This window comes from Pangasianodon hypophthalmus, chromosome 11 (genome assembly GCF_027358585.1).
Source record: "Pangasianodon hypophthalmus isolate fPanHyp1 chromosome 11, fPanHyp1.pri, whole genome shotgun sequence".
In the NCBI taxonomy this organism is placed as follows: domain Eukaryota; kingdom Metazoa; phylum Chordata; class Actinopteri; order Siluriformes; family Pangasiidae; genus Pangasianodon; species Pangasianodon hypophthalmus.
The window spans coordinates 8557937-8575802 of record NC_069720.1 but is presented as its reverse complement, the minus strand read 5'-3'; the positions used below and the strand labels follow the sequence as shown (position 1 = coordinate 8575802).

The window sequence follows — 17866 nt, the reverse complement described above, 5'->3', positions numbered from 1 at the left end:
GTGGAACTGAATTGGGTTACCTCCGTTTCAGAGGGGAACCAATTTCAAGCTGTACAGGAAATGATTGCTGACGTTCCGGTGTGGTGCCTTGTTGTGCCTCCCTGCGCAATTCTGCAGCCCAAGGCCCCTTTGGTAGCCGTCGTGTCCGACTGATACAAATTTATACTTTTTTTTTTTATTTATTTTTTTAAAAAAATGTATACCAACAAATTAAAATAGATTAACATAGAGTGTCCAAAATGAGCAATAGTAAAGTAATAAAAAGTTTAATCATTTCCACATTTTGTTGGACTGAAAGAAGGCGTTAAACATAGCTTTAAGCTTTGCTCTTTGCTACTTATTGTCGTTGTACTGTTTTATTTTATAAGCAAGACGTTAAATTATTACAACTGACTATTAATTAATTAACGAACTGTGTTTTGTATTTAAACACAAAACTTTAGTTGTCGACAGGCACAAAACTTTAAGCTAATTGGTAGGACCCGGGGTGCAGGATGTACAGAAGATGAGAGATATGACATGACACCGGAAGTGGTGGAATTTTAAAGGCAGTAGATAGACTCAGAGGAAGAAAGCCGTTGGTTGAGGAGTGTGAACATGGACAAACCGCAGCAGTATCATTATTCCGGAGGGACACCGCATCAACCTCCACATCCACCGCATATGGCACCGAGAGGAGACTTTCCCGCAGCACCTCCACCAGAGTCGTGGGATGTTTACCGGCAGCACCAGACTCCGCCGGTTCCACACCGTCACTGGCCCCCGTTTCCCCCGGCACGACCACCGCCGCCGCACGGGTCTCTTCATGTTTACCCGTCCCATCTGCCTTTCGACCCCAGCAGACCTCCTCCTGGTTATTTCGCGACATCTCCAGCACCGACACCTTCTTCTCCTGCAAACCCTGGACACAGTGAGGATCCACCTCGCTTTCATCCACCCAACAGAGCTTACCAGTCTAACATGGATAACTATCATAGAGGACATTTTGATCAGAGTGGCAGCTTTTCAAACTCTGCTCCTCCATCATATCAGTCTAGTTTTCAGTCTAATAACAACATCTCGGCTCATAATTACCCTGTGGACCATCATAAGCAAAGTGATCCATCACAGGTTCCTCCTGATTACTCTGACAGAAGCAGCAACAAGCAACATGAGGATGCTTGGCAGAGAAAACAAGACGAGCAGTGGATTCATGCTTTCTTACAAAGAAGAAGAAAAACAGCACCTTCTTCTGTGAGGCACTCTCCCCCAAAACAATCTGTGTCGGATTTCAGAGAGAAGTTGTACACTGCGGTTAAAATGCTATCTGAGCTCTCTGAGGTGTGCCAAACGTTAAAAAACAACCTTGAGAATGAAACTGCATGGACCGACTCGTACTCAAGAGCAGTGGAGCTGAAGAGCAGCCTGGAGGAAAGCCTGAAGACTCTGAATGATCCGGACAGAGTGGACATGGTGAAGAAGAAGCTGGCTTTGATCAAGAAGAAGCGAGCACGCATGCGCAGGAAGAAAGCCGAGCGCGAGGAGGAGAAACAAGAGCAAGAAGCACGAGCAGCAGAGAAAGAGGCGGCCATTGATAAGCACCAGATGAAGAAGATACAAGAAATCGAAGAAAAAAACAGGGTGAGAGGATTATACACGCAGCAGGGGGTGCACTAGTTTTGATAACGGAGATGTTTGGAGACAGTCATCACTGCAGAAACAAAAGTCCAGGGGTTGGAGGTGGGCCTGATCCAGCTCCTCCTAGAAGTCTAACTCCTGTGTGGTCTGAGTTGTCTCCACCTCCTGGACTTTTGGCTTGACTCCACCCAGGTAGCAGGAGCTAGATCAGGTCCAGCTCCACCTCGTGGACTTTTTGTTCTGCAGCAAGGTGTATTTGGCTGTCTGGACTAAAATGAAATGCACATGTATTCCTCCCATGTCCACATGGGTTCCTCTGGGTTCTCTGGTTTCCTCCCACCTTCCAGAAACATGCCAGTAGGTCAATTGGCTACACTAAATTTGCCCATATGTACCACGACCAGTGTTCCCAGGATAGACTCTACTGGTTCTACTGCAACACTGACCATCTTCAGATGAATGAATGAAATGTACACAATCTGGCTGTTATTTCAGCTGTTGTCAGCTTAGACATGATTGGTGCTGAAATGTACTTCTTTAGTTTTCTACTAATGTAGGTAACAAATAAATATATTTTACAGCCACTAGTTTAGCCTCATCACACAGTCTGCTTAATCTGCGCCGAGTTCAGTGGTCAGACTTGTTTATGTGGTTTCTGACATTGCACAATGCACTGTTGTTTATTAAAAATGGGCCAGAAACGTCACAGAACTAAAAACAATCATCCTCAATGTTTTTAAGTTGAATCACTTTCTTTCCTTTTCTTCCTAAGTAACGATGGCATAAGTTAACTCCTATAACATAGCCTGATAAATTCATAGAATCGTCTAGTAATTTGAATTGGAAAGCATGCAGGAGTTCTGTCCTGAGTGGTTCTGCTTTCTGTTCCCGAATGCAGGAGCAAGAACTGAAGCTGGCGGCCGATGCTGTGCTCTCTGAAGTCAGGAGGAAGCAAGCTGATGCCAAGAGAATGCTGGACATCCTCAAAGCTCTGGAAAAGCTGCGGAAACTCCGCAAAGAAGCTGCATCCAGGAAAGGTCAATATTTGTTTTGTTTTTTCCTCTCCTTCCTTAAATTTTGCCTAGACAGTCTTCATGTACTTATGCCTCACCATTAACCTCAAGTCTAACACTTGTGTGTTCTAACAGCTCACTCCTTTATTGCCTTTTTCCCCTCAGGCATGTTTCCAGAGAAGGAGAGTGACGAGGTGTTTGAGGGCCACCTGACGCGGCTCAGGACTCTGATCAGGAAACGCACGGCTGTCTACGGGGCCGAGGAGAAAGCACTGAGGGTCATGCTGGAGGGAGAGCAAGAGGAGGAGCGCAAACGTGATCATGAGAAGCGGCAAAAAAAAGAAAGAGAGAAGCTGCTGCAGAGGAAACGGGAGATCGACATGATGCTATTTGGAGGTAATTACCAGCGAAATTTCAGGCTGTGGATTCCGATAGCAAACTCACACAGTGTGTGGGCAAATACTTCTTCCAACCACCACAAGTTGGCAGTGTAATCTTGTTAATTATATGAACATAAGATATTGTTTTCATGACTTTCTCTAGCAAGTTGTTTTTAAAACCGTTTTATCAGCAAAACATTTGTTTTAGTTTACTAAGATGTGTGTTGGTGTTGGTTACTTCTTTCTACCAGCTGAACTGCCTCTTGATCATCCGCTTCAGCCGTACCAAGAATACTACACCCAGGCAGAGAGGTCACTACCTGCCCTCGTCCAAATAAGGTGAAGAACTTTCCAGCATTAGTTTATAACTGACTTTGTCAGCACTTTCCTGACCTGTGTGTGATCTAATCTCATTGCAAAATGAGCCTACACAGATTTCATTGATGCTGTTGCGATTCATCAGTTTCTTCTTTGATGTCTGCTGAAATTTTAGGGTTAGGTCGTCATGCTAATTAGTATTTTCAATAACAATAATAATAATAGAAATAGAAAGCAATAATAAGCTTGAATACTACTGATGTAAGTCGACAAGCCACATTTTCTGACCTGCTGGTCAAGTTGCAGAACAAAAGCCAAGTGTTCTGTTCAATTATTTGTCTTTTATATGTCTTTTACCCTAGGAGAGACTGGGATCAGTTTTTAGTTCCTGTGGATCACCCTGATGGTTCCACCATTCCTCAGGGCTGGGTTCTACCTGAGCCGCCAGCTGATGACGTCTGGGCCATCGCTCTGGAGAAATAAACATCTAAGGAAACCACATCCTATTCATTACTGAATGTAACTGACTGATATTTCAAAGATTGACCATTGGACTATGACTTGGCGCTGTTTTATGGTGCACCAATCTCCAACTAAAGACAGCTATTATTTATTGTACTATGTAATACTTTAGAAGAATAAACTGTATGTACTGAGTTGTTTATATTGAGTGAGTGTTACTGTGGTTTCTTTTGAAAAGCTAAGTTGAGGAGTGATCAGCCCTGGAAGTTCTCCAAATTTAGCCACAAACCATGTTGTCTAGCAACGGTGAACTTAGTGATCACGCTGTGTAGCATGACAATAACAGAATTTTCCTCAGGAATGTTTATAGTGGTCATGCTGACAGTGCAGTGTTTACATCTAATCATTACAATGCAAAAATTTACAGAAAAGCATGTTTTATTTTAAAATGCCAAAATGTCTGGTTTTTTTGGCTTTCATTTTTTCTTTAATGTTTTAAATCTGCTGTATTTGTTATTTGTATTAAATGATCTGAAATGGAAATGGGCGCAGGTAAACAGCTGATGGTGAGGTGTTATGTCTGTGGATTAGTGGAGCAGAGGGTTATCCCTCTAAGCAGGCTCACAATAACATCACAAACACACACAGCTTCAGCTCTTAGACCACACGCACTCCAGAAAACACAGGTGGGTGATGCACATGCTGTTTGCTTTGGTGCAACTTTTCCAAGTAAAGGTTTGCTTGTTATCTTGTTTTCAGATGTGTTTTGGGGTAGGGCATTGATTGGCTGTAAGATGGTTATTTGTGGGTTTTGTATAAGCATTGGGCTACTTGTTTGAGAAACGATCTTCAACAGGTCTTGTGGTTTTGTCTATAAATGGTCTAGATAGTAAACAAGGTGTTTTTTGTTTGTAATCCTGTCTAGACGCATATTAAAACGTGATTGTGTCCTTGCATATTTTTATTGGATAACACGATGTGTGATGATTGCTGCCTTAAAGATGTAAAAAACTCTACTGTGTCTTAAGTAATGAATCACATTTTTTCAGAGCTTGCTGATGTTCTGAATCAAAACAAATTAGTGTAGTGTAGAACCAGTTCCAGGTGTAGTTCACTTCTATAGGTAACCTATCATAAGTTTTACTGACCAGATTGTGAGTCTCCTGTTCCTGTTCCTCACAGTCCTAGGAATTAGACCACACTGCATTACTTTGATCTGGATGTAAAATTCTCTCTTCTAGATGGATAGCAGTCCCAGCTCTGTTGGATGTGCAAGTCATCTGACTTCTTGAACCTTCTGGCCCTGCTTCATAAGAAGGAAAACAATTTAGGAGATTTTACTGAGCATCTGGCCTGGTTTAAAGGTCTAAAACCATCTGCTTTGGATGGTTTCAAAGCAGCAGGATCAGTTAAGGATCCTGAGCTGAACAGATTTCCTAGTATTCTCCCATGGGCTTTGTAACAAGGCTTTGCCGGCCATGATCATGTTGTTTGTAGTTATACTAGATCACTAGGCAGTAAAAGCCAACTGTCCATCCAGATATAAGCTGCCATTTGTACAAAGATCATGAACAACAGTTCCCCAGTCCAGATCTTTCATGAGGAAACTGTCCACAAAAGCATTTCTAAGAGGACGTGTGTTGCATCAGTTGGTACCTGCAAGTCAGATGGTGAAGACTGTGTAATCTCTAATCCCTTAATCCTCTGTCTGCATCCACAATTTTGTGATTAAGGCAGGAAAACCAAAAGCCTAGGGTTTTTTTTTTTTTTCTAAGAAGCATTTCAGGAGAAGATCTGGGTCAAGTGCTTCTGCAGTGCTTTTAGGAAAATCAATACTGGCTGCTGTAGCTTTAGTCCAAATCAGAGCAATCTAAACATCTCTTTAATACAATAGTAATTGATTGTGTTTTCAGTGAAACGGAGAATGTCTTGGCTGGATGATGTGCCCATCAAAATCCCTCTGGGCTCCCTTGGAGAGGCCAAAGAGGAGGTGGAACTTGTCACAGCTCCAGAAATCATTGTGCCAGACTATCTAAAGATCCTCCAGGAAACAGAGGTTGGAGAATGTTTGTTACATTTTGGTGTTTTCCAAATGATGTACAAGAGGTTTTGGCATGACTTGCTAGCCAAGCCACTTGTATTAGTTCTTGATGGCTCAGTAATGATATGTAAGAAGTTACTATTTACATTTACAGGAGCAGTTTGACACTGACAGACCATTTCTTTTATGAAAGGGCCTTCTAAATGCCATAGTTGGAGTTTCTCCCTTTTTATTGCTTGATGGCCTGAAGTATTTGGCTAAGCTATGTACTGTTTTTATGTATGTTTTTATGTCATCTTTACAGAGTGATGCTCCTCAAGTTAGCTACATATAATTTACGTATAACATTAGCAAGAGGGTGCTTGGTTTCAGAGTTTAGTGCAATATGTATAGAGCCTGTCCCAGGTGCAATGGGTACAAGGTGGGAATACACCCTAGATAGGATGCCAGTTCATTGTAGGGCATCACACACACACACAAACACAAGTTTATATGCTTATTCACAACTAGAGACAATTTAGCATAGCCAGTCTACCTACTGGCATGTTTTGGGAGGTGGGAGGAAACCAGAGACAGAGACAGAACCAGGGATGTGAGACGGCAAGACTACCTGCTGCGTGACTGTGCCACCCTAGACGCTAACCTGTTTACATTTACAATTACATTACTTGTTCATGTTACACATTCTCAAGATCTCACCTAGGGCCCCACAAAACCACACAGACAGTCCAGCTCTGCATATCTGTAAACAGTCTGATTTGAAATTATGGCCAAAAGACAGTCCTATCAATCACTTTTAACTAAATTATGTCATCCTTCTGGACTTCACGATTAATTTTGCAAAGGATGTTGTTGTTGGAAATGCTTTTTTGGACTCTGATAGCTCTGGCTTCACTGTTGGATCAGTGTAATTGAACCAGAACATCTGCTGGCTACAACAGCTCCTTTAATTTAATTATCACTAAGCACCAGCAGCGTGATGGGAAAACATACGGATCACTCATCATGTGCTGATGTGCTGGCAATGCAGTGCTCTTTATTTACCTTTGAGGCCTACCATCATAATGGCTGCCAACTTGCTGTTGGCAAGTTTGTTCAAATGGAAGTACTGCTCAGAACATGAGGTACGGTCGGCATTGCGACACAAAACCTTCTATTTAAAAAGTCTGTTGCCAGACGACTGTTCTTCCTATCAGATAGTGTTGTGCTTTTTTGACCAAATGCCAACAATTCAGTTCAGATGCTTTTCCATTAATGTGAGTGGAGAGCCAATCACCTCTATTATCTGATCTGACATGAACTTGTGAGAGCCTTTTATGGAAAAGGCAATGCTGCATTTCATTCAAGTTCTGTCTCATACTTTCCGTTCTCCATCCAGAACCAACATTTGCTGTCTCTTTATGTTAAATGGAAATGAATGGACAAGACTGTTGAGATTGGCTGGAGTTTTGATTTGCCCCTTGAATGACTTTATTGAGGTTCTCTTAGTCATCATAGTGATGAGGTCAATGCAGTGTCCAGTGGGATTCACATTACATTACAGCACGTCTTAGATCCATGCTATGTTATATACCCTGGCATTTTGACAGAATTCAAACAAGAAATTGCATAAATTACTTCAATCACCCTTTCAAACATTCGGTTCCTCAAGCATCTGGGCTACTTCAAATATTATTTCAATGGTGGGTGGTGAAATTTTTAATTTTTCTTTTTGGTTTCACTCCTGCTGTAAGTAGAGTTTTATGAATATAAATGTTAGTTATCGTTGATTAAAAGTATGAGGTAATGCCAGTGAAATGCAAAGGTTCCCTGTTTGTCTCTTGTATTGACAGTATGTCTTCAGTCTGGAGAACTGGGTTCTGACGGGTGTGCAGGGTGGCTACAGTGTGCCGAATGCACTCCACCCCAACACACCCTCTAAGGCAGCGACTTGCCCTCCATACTGGATGCTGTTCAGCAGTCCTCAGCAGAGCAGGCTGGCTAGCCGCTGGAGCAGTGACTTCTGGGAGCCCAATCCTCGGCGACGCAGCCGGAGTCTTAATGCGGCTCAATTCCGTGCTATGAATGACAGAGTCAAGTTCAACATTTCCAATTCGGATGACAATGACTCTTCTGATAACGAGGAGGCTTCTTTCACAAGACCAAAATGTAACAATTCAGGGTTAAGAAGACATGAGCTAGAGATGAAAGACTTACATTCCCACTGCTCTTCACATCCCCTCAACCTACCTTCATGTTGTGGCCTCTCCTCACAGCAGCGCTCCAGCATCCTACAGTGCTCTCTCCCAAATCCAGAAGCACAAGGAACGAACTTATGGAAAATCCAGAACCATGGAGACACATTTCATGAGCTTTCTGCAAGCCAGCAACTTTTGACCCTTGGGCATACAACACCCCTCACGCAGGTGAGAAACATGCACCTTCAAGTAAGCTTCAAATGCCTTCAAATGCCTTCAAATCCTATTTTGTCGACTATTTTTGATAGAATTATTAATTTATGGTCACCCATCACATCACAAAGAGTATGTTGTTGATTTTTGCATAGATTTCGATACCAGTTAGACACACTATCTACTGATCAAGGTCTGAACCTGTAATAGTTGCCCTCATAATGCAAACACTGGTTGCATCATAAGTAGCTTTAACCAGCAATACCCATATGATTAGGATATTTTAGTATTCAGAATGAGCCATTCACATTGCACGGTGCTAAATTTATTTACTTAAGATTAACCTTTGGGCTATTTGTGGCTAGCAGTGTTAGCTATTAATAGTGCAGACTTTCAGGTGACATCATTCCCTCATTCTGTCATTTACATCTCCCAGCTATTTTTACTTCTTTATCAGTCCACATTTCTTAGCTGTCCCTAAAGATTGAAGTGGCTAATAATAACCAGTGTAAAGACGTTTCCTGGAATCTGCCCTAGTTGTCACAAGTTGGTTTGGATTAGCACAGGGAAAGGCCAATTAAATGTCTTTCTCACCAAGGCTAAGTTTCAAGGTCAGCATTGAGGTGAACTATCAAGGTCCATGACATCACCTACATGCTCTGTCCCATACTCAGAGTACTGTATAATTTCCATGCAGGTTGAGTTGATGAGGAAAAATAACAGATTCTTTCCAATGGAAAGAATGAAAGTGGAAATAAAAATGAAAAAAAAAAAAAAAAAAAAAATGAACAGAATCATAAAAGCACAGTACCATTTAGAAATCCCCCACTAACAGTCCATGACTAAAATGACTATACATGGTTTGTTTAATTGCAAATCAATACAATACAGTGTTCAGGTTAAACATACCTAGCAGTAATAGGCATAAATATAGGCTCATTTAATTGGAAATACAACTAGTTAAAGTAGAAAAATAGTAGTAGCACTAAAGCAATGTGTCACTATATATTTGTCTTTTGTGAATTTCTTGGCAACAGTGCAGTGTTTCCCTTCTTCTCTTCTCTTGTGGAAACTAACTGACTTTCCAAACCAGTGTTGCTGTTTTCCCTCCAGTCTCCAGGCCTGATCTCTAGCGTGCCCCCAGCCCCCACACGGCCCCTCGGTTCCCATGCAACAGTCCATGACTCCTCTGTGGAACTGCTCTCAGCTCTCAGCCCTGAAGAACAGAGGCTCTTGGAGGCCGTGACAGAGCATGGGTACCCATTACGGACAGCCATCATTGCCCTGCAGAAAATGGGCCATCGGAGCCCAGAGCAGGTTGGTGGGGTCCGAGGGGTAATGGTTTATTAACAATGTTGCAGGATTAACATAAAAGAATTCATTTCAAAACTAGAGCGGAAGTACATATTTGTAAATGAAATACATATTTGTATGCTATAGGATGTAAGAATTTGAAATTTTACCCTCCGATAGGACAGTGCATTTGTACGGTACTTGTGGAAGAATGTTTGGCAATGTGGATTGTGCTGCATTGTACTCTGCAGTGCTGATTAATCATGCACACTAAGTGGTATGCCTAAATAGTAATGAATAGTATGTAATATGGTAGTTTCAGATTTGGTAAATATGGTAATTTCCGATTTTTTTTATTTTGATTATTTTTGGATATTTGAGAATGGTTTAAAAAACATGGTCGCCGACAGGGATAATCTGGCAGTACTGAGATTTGACTTCCTAACTTTCTGGTTACTAGTGTATAGCCATAGAGAAAGATTAACTTTGATGTAAATATCATGTATAGCAATTTGGATGAGATATAGACTGGTATGGCATTGTGAAAACTGGAGCCAGGTTTGAATGGAAGCTCAGCTCTAATGCAGAATATCTTCGGTGTCTTTGGAATATAAACACCAGTATGACCAGTTATTAGGTTTGCAGGGTGAAGTATGCAACCCTGCTTTGATAGTTTGTTTATGGTGCTGCCACTCTTCAGAGGCTTGGATTAAATTTCCCAAAAATGTCTTTAGGAACTCTTTGCATTATAATTTCCCATTATTCCCACTGAGGATCCTTTGTAGTCTTGAAAATTCTAACTTTCCCTCAGCCATTACTTTAAACCTTGCACCAGCATTTATGGAATCAGTTAACTTCTAACCAAGTAGCATGTTCAGAATTATGGGCAAATGTGCAAAGAATACAATTCATGGTATTTCAAAAACACTATTTAAGACATCTTTTGACTATTAAGGCATTTGGTCCAAGTCAGATAAACTGCTTAAAGAGAGAGATTTATTACACTGTCCTCATTTTGACCTCACTGGTTTCATGTTTCCAGTCTTTATATCATATGGTACAGACAGTACCAAAGTCCATTACTGTGAGTAAATCCTCACAGTAACACTTGGAAATTGAATATGTTTTTCTGCAATGAAGACATTATATAATATCTTCCACCGTCACCAGATGTTTTATTTACCTACCTGTTCCTTCACTGTGCATTTCAGTGAAGCTCCTCTTTCAGGAAACAACATCTGGTTTCAGGTACTTTAATCTAATTCTGGTCATGATGAGTGTGTACAAATAGCATACCACAGCAAAATAAATACCATACCTCCCTAATGTTTCCACCACCAGCTGCATTAACTGTTCTCAGTGTCAAAGAGGCCGGGAAACCTGTTTGAAATTAGCAAAACTAGCTTTAGCAGTGATGCTAAAATTGTGGGGAAAGTTATTTAGAAACTGTGGCTTTGTGGTAGCAGCATTGCTCTGGTTAGCAAAGGTTTTAAAAGTTTCCCATCCCTTCTACCCCACCAGCTCTATTGAAACTTCCTCATCAGTTGCAAAACAGATATAAGACCAATCAATTTTGTGATTTGTCAATTTGTAATGAGATACTGGCTGTCAAAATGTCCATCAAAACAGAGAAGTGCGCTTACCCACTCTATAGATAACAGCAGACAAAGTTTTAAAATGAACTAAAATGAACAGAACTGAATGTATTAATCAGTAATTATTTCCTCACTGATGCTGGTGGGAACAGAGATCAGTCAAGTAAAGAGACAACAGCGAGAGTCTGGTTTGTCAAAAGCAGTGACATTTACCTCAGGAAATTAGACTGATGTGGATGATGCTGATAATCAAAGTGGGAACTCATTTCCTACTGTAAACTGTAATTCTTTAAACTTTTGCAGTAATGTTGTTTTTCCATAAGTAGATTAGGCTAGAAATGTAAAGGTAGGTAAGGCATCTTTCAGTAGAATTGGAATGAAAATGTTTAAATGCAATTTTCTCCCTTTCACCTTTGGAGGTAATGAGATTTTAAAATGCTAAAGCCTGACTTGTGATTGAGAGAAACATCCTTCTGTGCAGTGCAGTGGCAATGATGGTAATGCACTAAAGTCTGTAGTTTTCAGAACTATATATTCAGAACATAGCAAAATTTGATCATGTGAGAGGTTTTCCCATTCCACATATATAAGGAACTACCCAGATATACACTATATGTCCAAAGTATACACCTGACCATCATACCCATATTTGTTGCCACAAAGTTGGAGGCATGCAATTGTCTAGAATGTCTTTATATGCTATAGAATTATGATTTCTTGTTACTGGAAGTAAAAGGCCCAAACTTGTTCCAGCATGACAATGCCCCTGTGCACAAACCAAGGCTCATGAAGACATGGTTCGCCAAGGTTAGCGTGGAAGAAGTCACGTGTCCTGCACAGAGCCCTGACCTCTACCCCACTGAACACATTTGGGATGAATTGAAAAGCAGACTGCACCCCAGGCCTCCTCACCCAACATCAGTGTCTCACTAATGCTCTTGTGGCTGAATGAGCACAAATCCTCACAACCATGCTCCAAAATCTAGTGGAAAGCCTTCCCAGAAGAGTGGAGATTATTATAGCAGCAAAGGGGGACTGACTCCGTATTAATCTCCATGGTTTAGGAATGGGATGTTCAACACACACATATGGGTGTGATGGTCGGTTGTCTAGATTTCAGTGGTAGTATTCTTGTTTTTCTAGGGTAAATGTGAAATTATATGATCATTATAGGTCTGGGATCACTTTTGAACATTATAAATTGTACATTAAAAAAGAAGAGGTTATAGTTCAGCCTAAGCATGACAAAAGGCTCACACCACTTCAAGGCAGCTATGCAGATTCAGAGTTACTTTGCAGGAACAGTATGAGATATCCTGGAATCTAAAAGAAAACGCTGATGTTTTATGATGAGTGACATGCTGGATTTAGTGCCCAATGAACTGAATGTAATGGTCTTTGGGATTTCTGTTAGTTGTGCAGTGATCCAGTCAGCTTGTTAGTAGCAGGCAGTAGGCCAGTAAGATGATCAGAGCTGAATCAACAGCTCATGTTGTTCATGTGTCTAATCAGACTGTCATGCCATCATCCATTTCATGTTCCACTCTACTACTTCAGTTCCATTCATTTTAAAGCCACAGGAACCACCATGCAGCTTGGGTTAATCATTCTTGCTATAGACCTGGATGATGAATAAGTTTCTAATGTTTTATAGGCAAATACAGTCTATTTTTTGGGTAATGGCCTGTGACATAGTAACAGAGTAATATTTGTAAAAAAAAAAAAAAAAAATAATAATAATAATTATTATTATTATTATTAAGAAGAAGAAAGTAATTATAGTAATCCTTCTTTCCCATAGTGTACACTTTTTTTGAAATATTATAAAGTTTCATATTCCTATCCAAATAATTTGTAGTTAACAAACTCAAAGCCTGTCAAAGCATTGATGAATTTCCAAATATCAATGTGCCTTATACCACTGTGTTGAATTCTAGATGGTGTTGATAAATTTTCTGTAACAGCAGCTCTGACACTTGTACAGAAGGGCTGCATGATAAATCACAGGTTTATATTAATGTGCCCATCCTAATACGGTATTGTTTATGTAGTAACAAATTATACAGTGACTTGCATGACAGATGCTCCACAGATTAAAAAGTGTGTGTAATTGTTGATATGGTGAAGTTTTCTCTAAGGAGACATACATTTTTGGAAGGAGCGTCAGTGTTTTATAACAGTCAGCGATAAAGCTGTAAGTTGTCAGACATGGGAAAGTCTTCAGGAAAGTGGAGTTTGTGGATTTTCAGTAACATGCCAAGCTGCATTTTTTGCCTTATAAACTTCAAGAGGAAAGAAGAGGCTGTTTAGAGCTGTACATAAAATATAACATTTATATTACATTTATTTATAACATAAAACACGTTTTGTAGATGTCAACACGTCCACACCATTAAACAACTTGCAACTGGATAAAAAAAAGTATGATGTGTTCTTTAATAAATAGAAAAGTGTAATTGTTGAAATATCGAAATGCTGCGGTATAAGAGGAATAAAACACTTTAATTACAACATTAACGTCAACAGTCGACATCACACCTCACCACTATTGATTATTGATTATTTTCCTATAACAGCATGCCCTGTTTTCCTACTTATTACTTAGTGTTTTCCTACTTATTACTGTTATTGTTGTCATGCTGGGTAACAATGGTGCTATGTAACCAGACGAATGGATCTTCTCCTACAGATCCTGAGTTACCTGGTGGCATGCGACCATCTGTGTCAACTTGGCTATGATGAAACTCAAGTAGAGGAAGCTCTGGAGATGTTTCAGAATTGTGAGACGAAGGTAATTGTTTGTTTGATATCCTAAATTCAATATATATATATATATTTTTTTTTTACATATTTTAAATTTTTTTTGTAATTATTATTACAATTTCCAATGTGTAATATAATTTCAAATGTGTTTCACATTTTACAGTTGATTTTGCAAAATTTGGTAGAATATACAGTATATACTGTGTGTGTGTTTGTGTAAACCATAAAATTACTTTTAATCAGCTCTTTACCATTAGCTGTACCTATTGTATTGACTGTCGTGTGTTTGTGTTAACAGTGGTGTTGAAACAGGTCTTTTTGTCTGTTTTAGGCCAAGGAGTTTCTTCACCTCCTCACACAGTTTCATGAGATGGGCTTTCAGCAGAATGCTATCAAAGAAGTCCTGCTAATGCATGGGAACCACCGTGATCGTGCCCTGGAGGAGCTCATGACGCATGTCGCCTGATCAGCTCAGCCATACAATCCATTTTGTATATTGATGTTGGCGTATAGTTAAGGCTGTGGCCTTGATGGAAGCACTGTGCACTGCACATATGGAAGAAAATTCTCTATGCTCAACATATACCATTAGGAAACTGTTTTTGTTACTTTTTTTTAACACATTTATTGATTTACTATGTCAATTGTGTTATACACATCATTTTTTAAAATCATGATGTAGAGGATGAATATACTGTATATGTTTATTTCATTTATCAGTATAATTATCCTGTCAGGAGGTGTCTCCATGCACAAAGCGAGAGTTTGATTGTTTAAGATGGGCTGTTTTTTCTTGATGAAATGTCCACAGATAAGCTTTTCAGTCACTCCTAGGATCAAATATAACTAAAATGGACTGTTTGCCAAAGAACACTTGGCTGACAATGCATGATTAAAGAAAATGAAACAATGAACACTGTTTCTGCTTCTAATTCCCTGCCTCCAAAGGAGTCTTGAAGAAAATATGAGCTTTCAGCAAGTGTAACTGTCTCCCTCATTTGTCAAGTTGTTGGGATATTAACATTATTTCTTCAAAGAAAGAAGGAAAGAAAGAAAGTTCTGTTCTTATGAACTGTTTAGATTCATAACAGTCTCCAGGAATGTTAGAGATGTTTGCTCTGTTGATGGACTAATCATCAATGAAATGTATTAACTAATGCCTACATGACTCTAGCCATACTTGACTAAATTGTCTGTAGCACAATTTAAAAAGAAGTGTTTTTTTGAGGACTGCATAATTTGAGCAGAAGTCAAAAAGACCTTTCACGTGGGGGAGTAGAGTGTTGAGATAATTTTGTTGATATTTCTTCAACTATCCTATCACTCTTTTCATCTCACTATTCCTCTGGCACAGACAAACTAGTGACCAGAGTCTTACAGAATTATTTTTGGGTTAATGATGTTTTGTTGCTGCTCATTTGTAGCCCTAGAAACAAAACTTGCAATGGAGAACAGCATTATGTAAACCACTTGATTTTTCGTAGTCAAATCCAAGTAGTCTCCATTTAGTTTCAGTCATACAGTCATTTGTCCATTTAGATCTGTAAATGCTTTATTCATTCATTATCATTATTTCATCTTCAGTAACCACTTTATGCTGGATTTGGAGCCTATCCTGGGAACACCAGGTGGCAGGCGGACATACATCCTGGATGGGGTGCCAGTTCATCACAGGGCACAATGCATACACATTCACACACTCATTCCCATCCAGGGGCTATTTAGTGTAGCCAAACCACATACCAGCATGTTTTGGGAGGTGGGAGGGAACCAGAGAACCCAGAGGAAAACCATGAGCACATGGGGAGAACATGCAAAACTCCACACAGACAGTAACAAAAATATCAAGTACATAGAGACATAGCTAAATTCATTTTAGTCAATATTGTAGAAGCACCATGCACTATGCCTTGGCTAAACCAGGGAATATGAAAAGGCAGAAAGACTATTATTTGAATAAATAGATTACTTCTCTATAGGCTGAAATGGTTATAGTGTAGTCAATAATAGCACTCAGAAGAGCTTGAAAGGACGTGAGAGGACGCAGTAAAAACTTGGCCATTTGTCAAATTCTCCTTTCCCAGAGGCCCTTTGGTTTTCTTTGGTAGTCTCAGGAGAAAAGTCCACATGGAGCCAATTCTTGGAAATCCTGTCATCTCTTTTTTCGTCCTCCACTTGTTGTCCTCAATGGCATACTCCACTGTCGCTCTGCGGTTCACCGTAAAAACAGAATCACCTCTCACCACTGCTGTGAATAAAGCTCCTTTGCTGTTCTCATACTGTCCCTGCATGGCTGTCCACTGACCTGAGGTCAGGTTATAACAGTCCATCATGCATCTCAAGAAGTCATCGCATGGCCCGTTCCTCATCACATACAAATTGTCCCTGTGTGCCACCATACAATGCCCATAACTTTGATGTCTTATCATTGTGGTCACTAGACTCCACTCATCCCTGTCTACTAGGTACTCGTAGATCTCGGTGGCATCTTTTGGTTTCCACAGACATATGAATATCCTACCCATGGTCTTGGTGCAAGCTACAGCAGTAGCAGGTCTTGGAAGATGAGCAGCAAAGCTCCATGTGTCTGTGGCCACGTTATATTTTTCTACAGATGACATGGTGGATCTTTCAAACTCTCCACCAAGTGCATAAAGAGAGCCTTCATGCCCCACCAGGGTACAGTTATACCGGAGCTGTTGTGGGCTTGAAAATGTAGTCCAGGTATCTGAGGTCACATCATAGCAGAAGCCAGAGTCTACAACTTTATTGCTAATGTCATACACACCTCCAACAATGAAGATCTTGTTATCAAGGACTGTAACCCCAGCCATGGTGGTGCTAGTGTTAAGTGGTAGGTGAGTGAGAACTTTCCAGTCGTTCTCATCCTCATCAAGGTAACATACTGTCCTCATAAAGTCCTGAAGCAGCTTAATGGTGGGTGAGTGGGTCCCAATGGTAACATATTTACTAGGAATAAGAGATTCAATGTAATCAATAAGTTCCTTTGGCAAGCACTGTATATCCTCCTTGAGGTCTTGGTACATATCACAAATGAACAAAGCTGCACTTTTGAACAGCTCCCATAAGCCATAAGTGGCAGCTGAGTGATAAATGAGGAGGCAGTTATCAGAATTAACAATGTTTACAAGATGTTTAACAAGAAGCTTCACCTGAAGGAAGGCGGCACACTCTACAGCTTCTACAATTTCATCACTATCAAGGATAGGTCTCTCACCGTGAATCACCTGAAGTGCCACAAGAAAGCCACGAGCGTTCACTACTTGAAGGCAAATTTCCTCTTGCTGGCATTCCTTCATTCCTGATTGGAAAAGTGCCCGGAAGTATTCGCAGTTGTCTTCCAGGAGGGTTTTGTCCACTGTGAAAACATTGCCAGCTAGCCTCACTCTCATGGCTGTGTTTTCAGAGACTTGAGCTCGACAAACCATCTTAGCAAGTCCTAGCTCTGAGCCAGCACAGCTGCTAGGCTCCATCATCACAACCAGTGATTTTCATTTAGACTTCTGATGGCAATGAGACGCATATCATATCGTACTTCACTGCAGTGAAAGAACTATCTAGCTTGCTCCACAGCCGGAAAAAGACAAATCTACTTGACTGAGTAAACACTGTTTGTGTTTCCCTTAACAGTTACAAGAATAGAATTGGCTATACATAGAAGCAAAATTCATTGCATGAGTTTCATACATCATACATCATCGGTAACAGAGTCAGCTGTACAGAAAGCAGAGACAGATTATCGAGACTGCAGAAGGCAGCTATTTTACTCATGATTAATCCCCTTTTGTTCTTCACAGCAATGCAAAGAATGTAAATCTGATACTCACAGGTGCATTACTTGGGGCTACAATAAAAGCACAATAGCCAAGGTTAAATTTGTTACATTTCGGACATACCAACTCTCGCACTAGTATTCACTCAAAATAAAACCTGAACTAAATTTTAGTTCAGTGATTGACCTCCAATAACACAC

At 40.3% G+C, this 17866-nt stretch overlaps 3 protein-coding genes across 3 annotated transcripts; 2 read left to right on the top strand and 1 right to left on the bottom strand.

Moving 5' to 3' along the window:
• The first annotated feature begins 86 nt into the window (after positions 1–86).
• pdcd7 (programmed cell death 7) lies at positions 87–3998 on the top strand. The gene is made up of 5 exons (XM_026930326.3): positions 87–1620; positions 2516–2654; positions 2796–3026; positions 3262–3349; positions 3691–3998. Exons 1-5 carry the CDS (start codon positions 598–600, stop codon positions 3809–3811), a joined length of 1602 nt encoding a protein of 533 aa, XP_026786127.3. The 5' UTR covers positions 87–597; the 3' UTR covers positions 3812–3998.
• An 892-nt stretch (positions 3999–4890) lies between these two features.
• On the top strand, positions 4891–14576 carry ubap1lb (ubiquitin associated protein 1-like b). Its single transcript, XM_026930901.3, has 5 exons — positions 4891–5846; positions 7664–8236; positions 9335–9538; positions 13799–13900; positions 14204–14576. The coding sequence occupies exons 1-5, from the start codon at positions 5715–5717 to the stop codon at positions 14336–14338; spliced, it is 1146 nt and encodes a 381-aa protein (XP_026786702.3). The 5' UTR covers positions 4891–5714; the 3' UTR covers positions 14339–14576.
• Positions 14577–14803: 227 nt separating this feature from the next.
• Positions 14804–17472, bottom strand: kbtbd13a (kelch repeat and BTB domain containing 13a). Its single transcript, XM_026930787.3, has one exon. The coding sequence runs from the start codon at positions 17367–17369 to the stop codon at positions 15873–15875; it is 1497 nt and encodes a 498-aa protein (XP_026786588.1). The 5' UTR covers positions 17370–17472; the 3' UTR covers positions 14804–15872.
• Between the last annotated feature and the right edge of the window lie 394 nt (positions 17473–17866).

Excerpts from the sequence above, each read along its gene's own strand:
- ubap1lb (XM_026930901.3), top strand. The coding sequence starts at position 5,715 with ATGTCTTGGCTGGATGATGTGCCCATCAAAATCCCTCTGGGCTCCCTT. Across the intron at positions 8,237-9,334 it reads ATACAACACCCCTCACGCAG|TCTCCAGGCCTGATCTCTAG; the intron begins GTGAGAAACATG and ends TTTTCCCTCCAG. Across the intron at positions 13,901-14,203 it reads TTCAGAATTGTGAGACGAAG|GCCAAGGAGTTTCTTCACCT; the intron begins GTAATTGTTTGT and ends TGTCTGTTTTAG.
- pdcd7 (XM_026930326.3), top strand. The coding sequence starts at position 598 with ATGGACAAACCGCAGCAGTATCATTATTCCGGAGGGACACCGCATCAA. Across the intron at positions 1,621-2,515 it reads AAATCGAAGAAAAAAACAGG|GAGCAAGAACTGAAGCTGGC; the intron begins GTGAGAGGATTA and ends TCCCGAATGCAG. Across the intron at positions 2,655-2,795 it reads AGAAGCTGCATCCAGGAAAG|GCATGTTTCCAGAGAAGGAG; the intron begins GTCAATATTTGT and ends TTTTCCCCTCAG.
- kbtbd13a (XM_026930787.3), bottom strand. The coding sequence starts at position 17,369 with ATGATGGAGCCTAGCAGCTGTGCTGGCTCAGAGCTAGGACTTGCTAAG.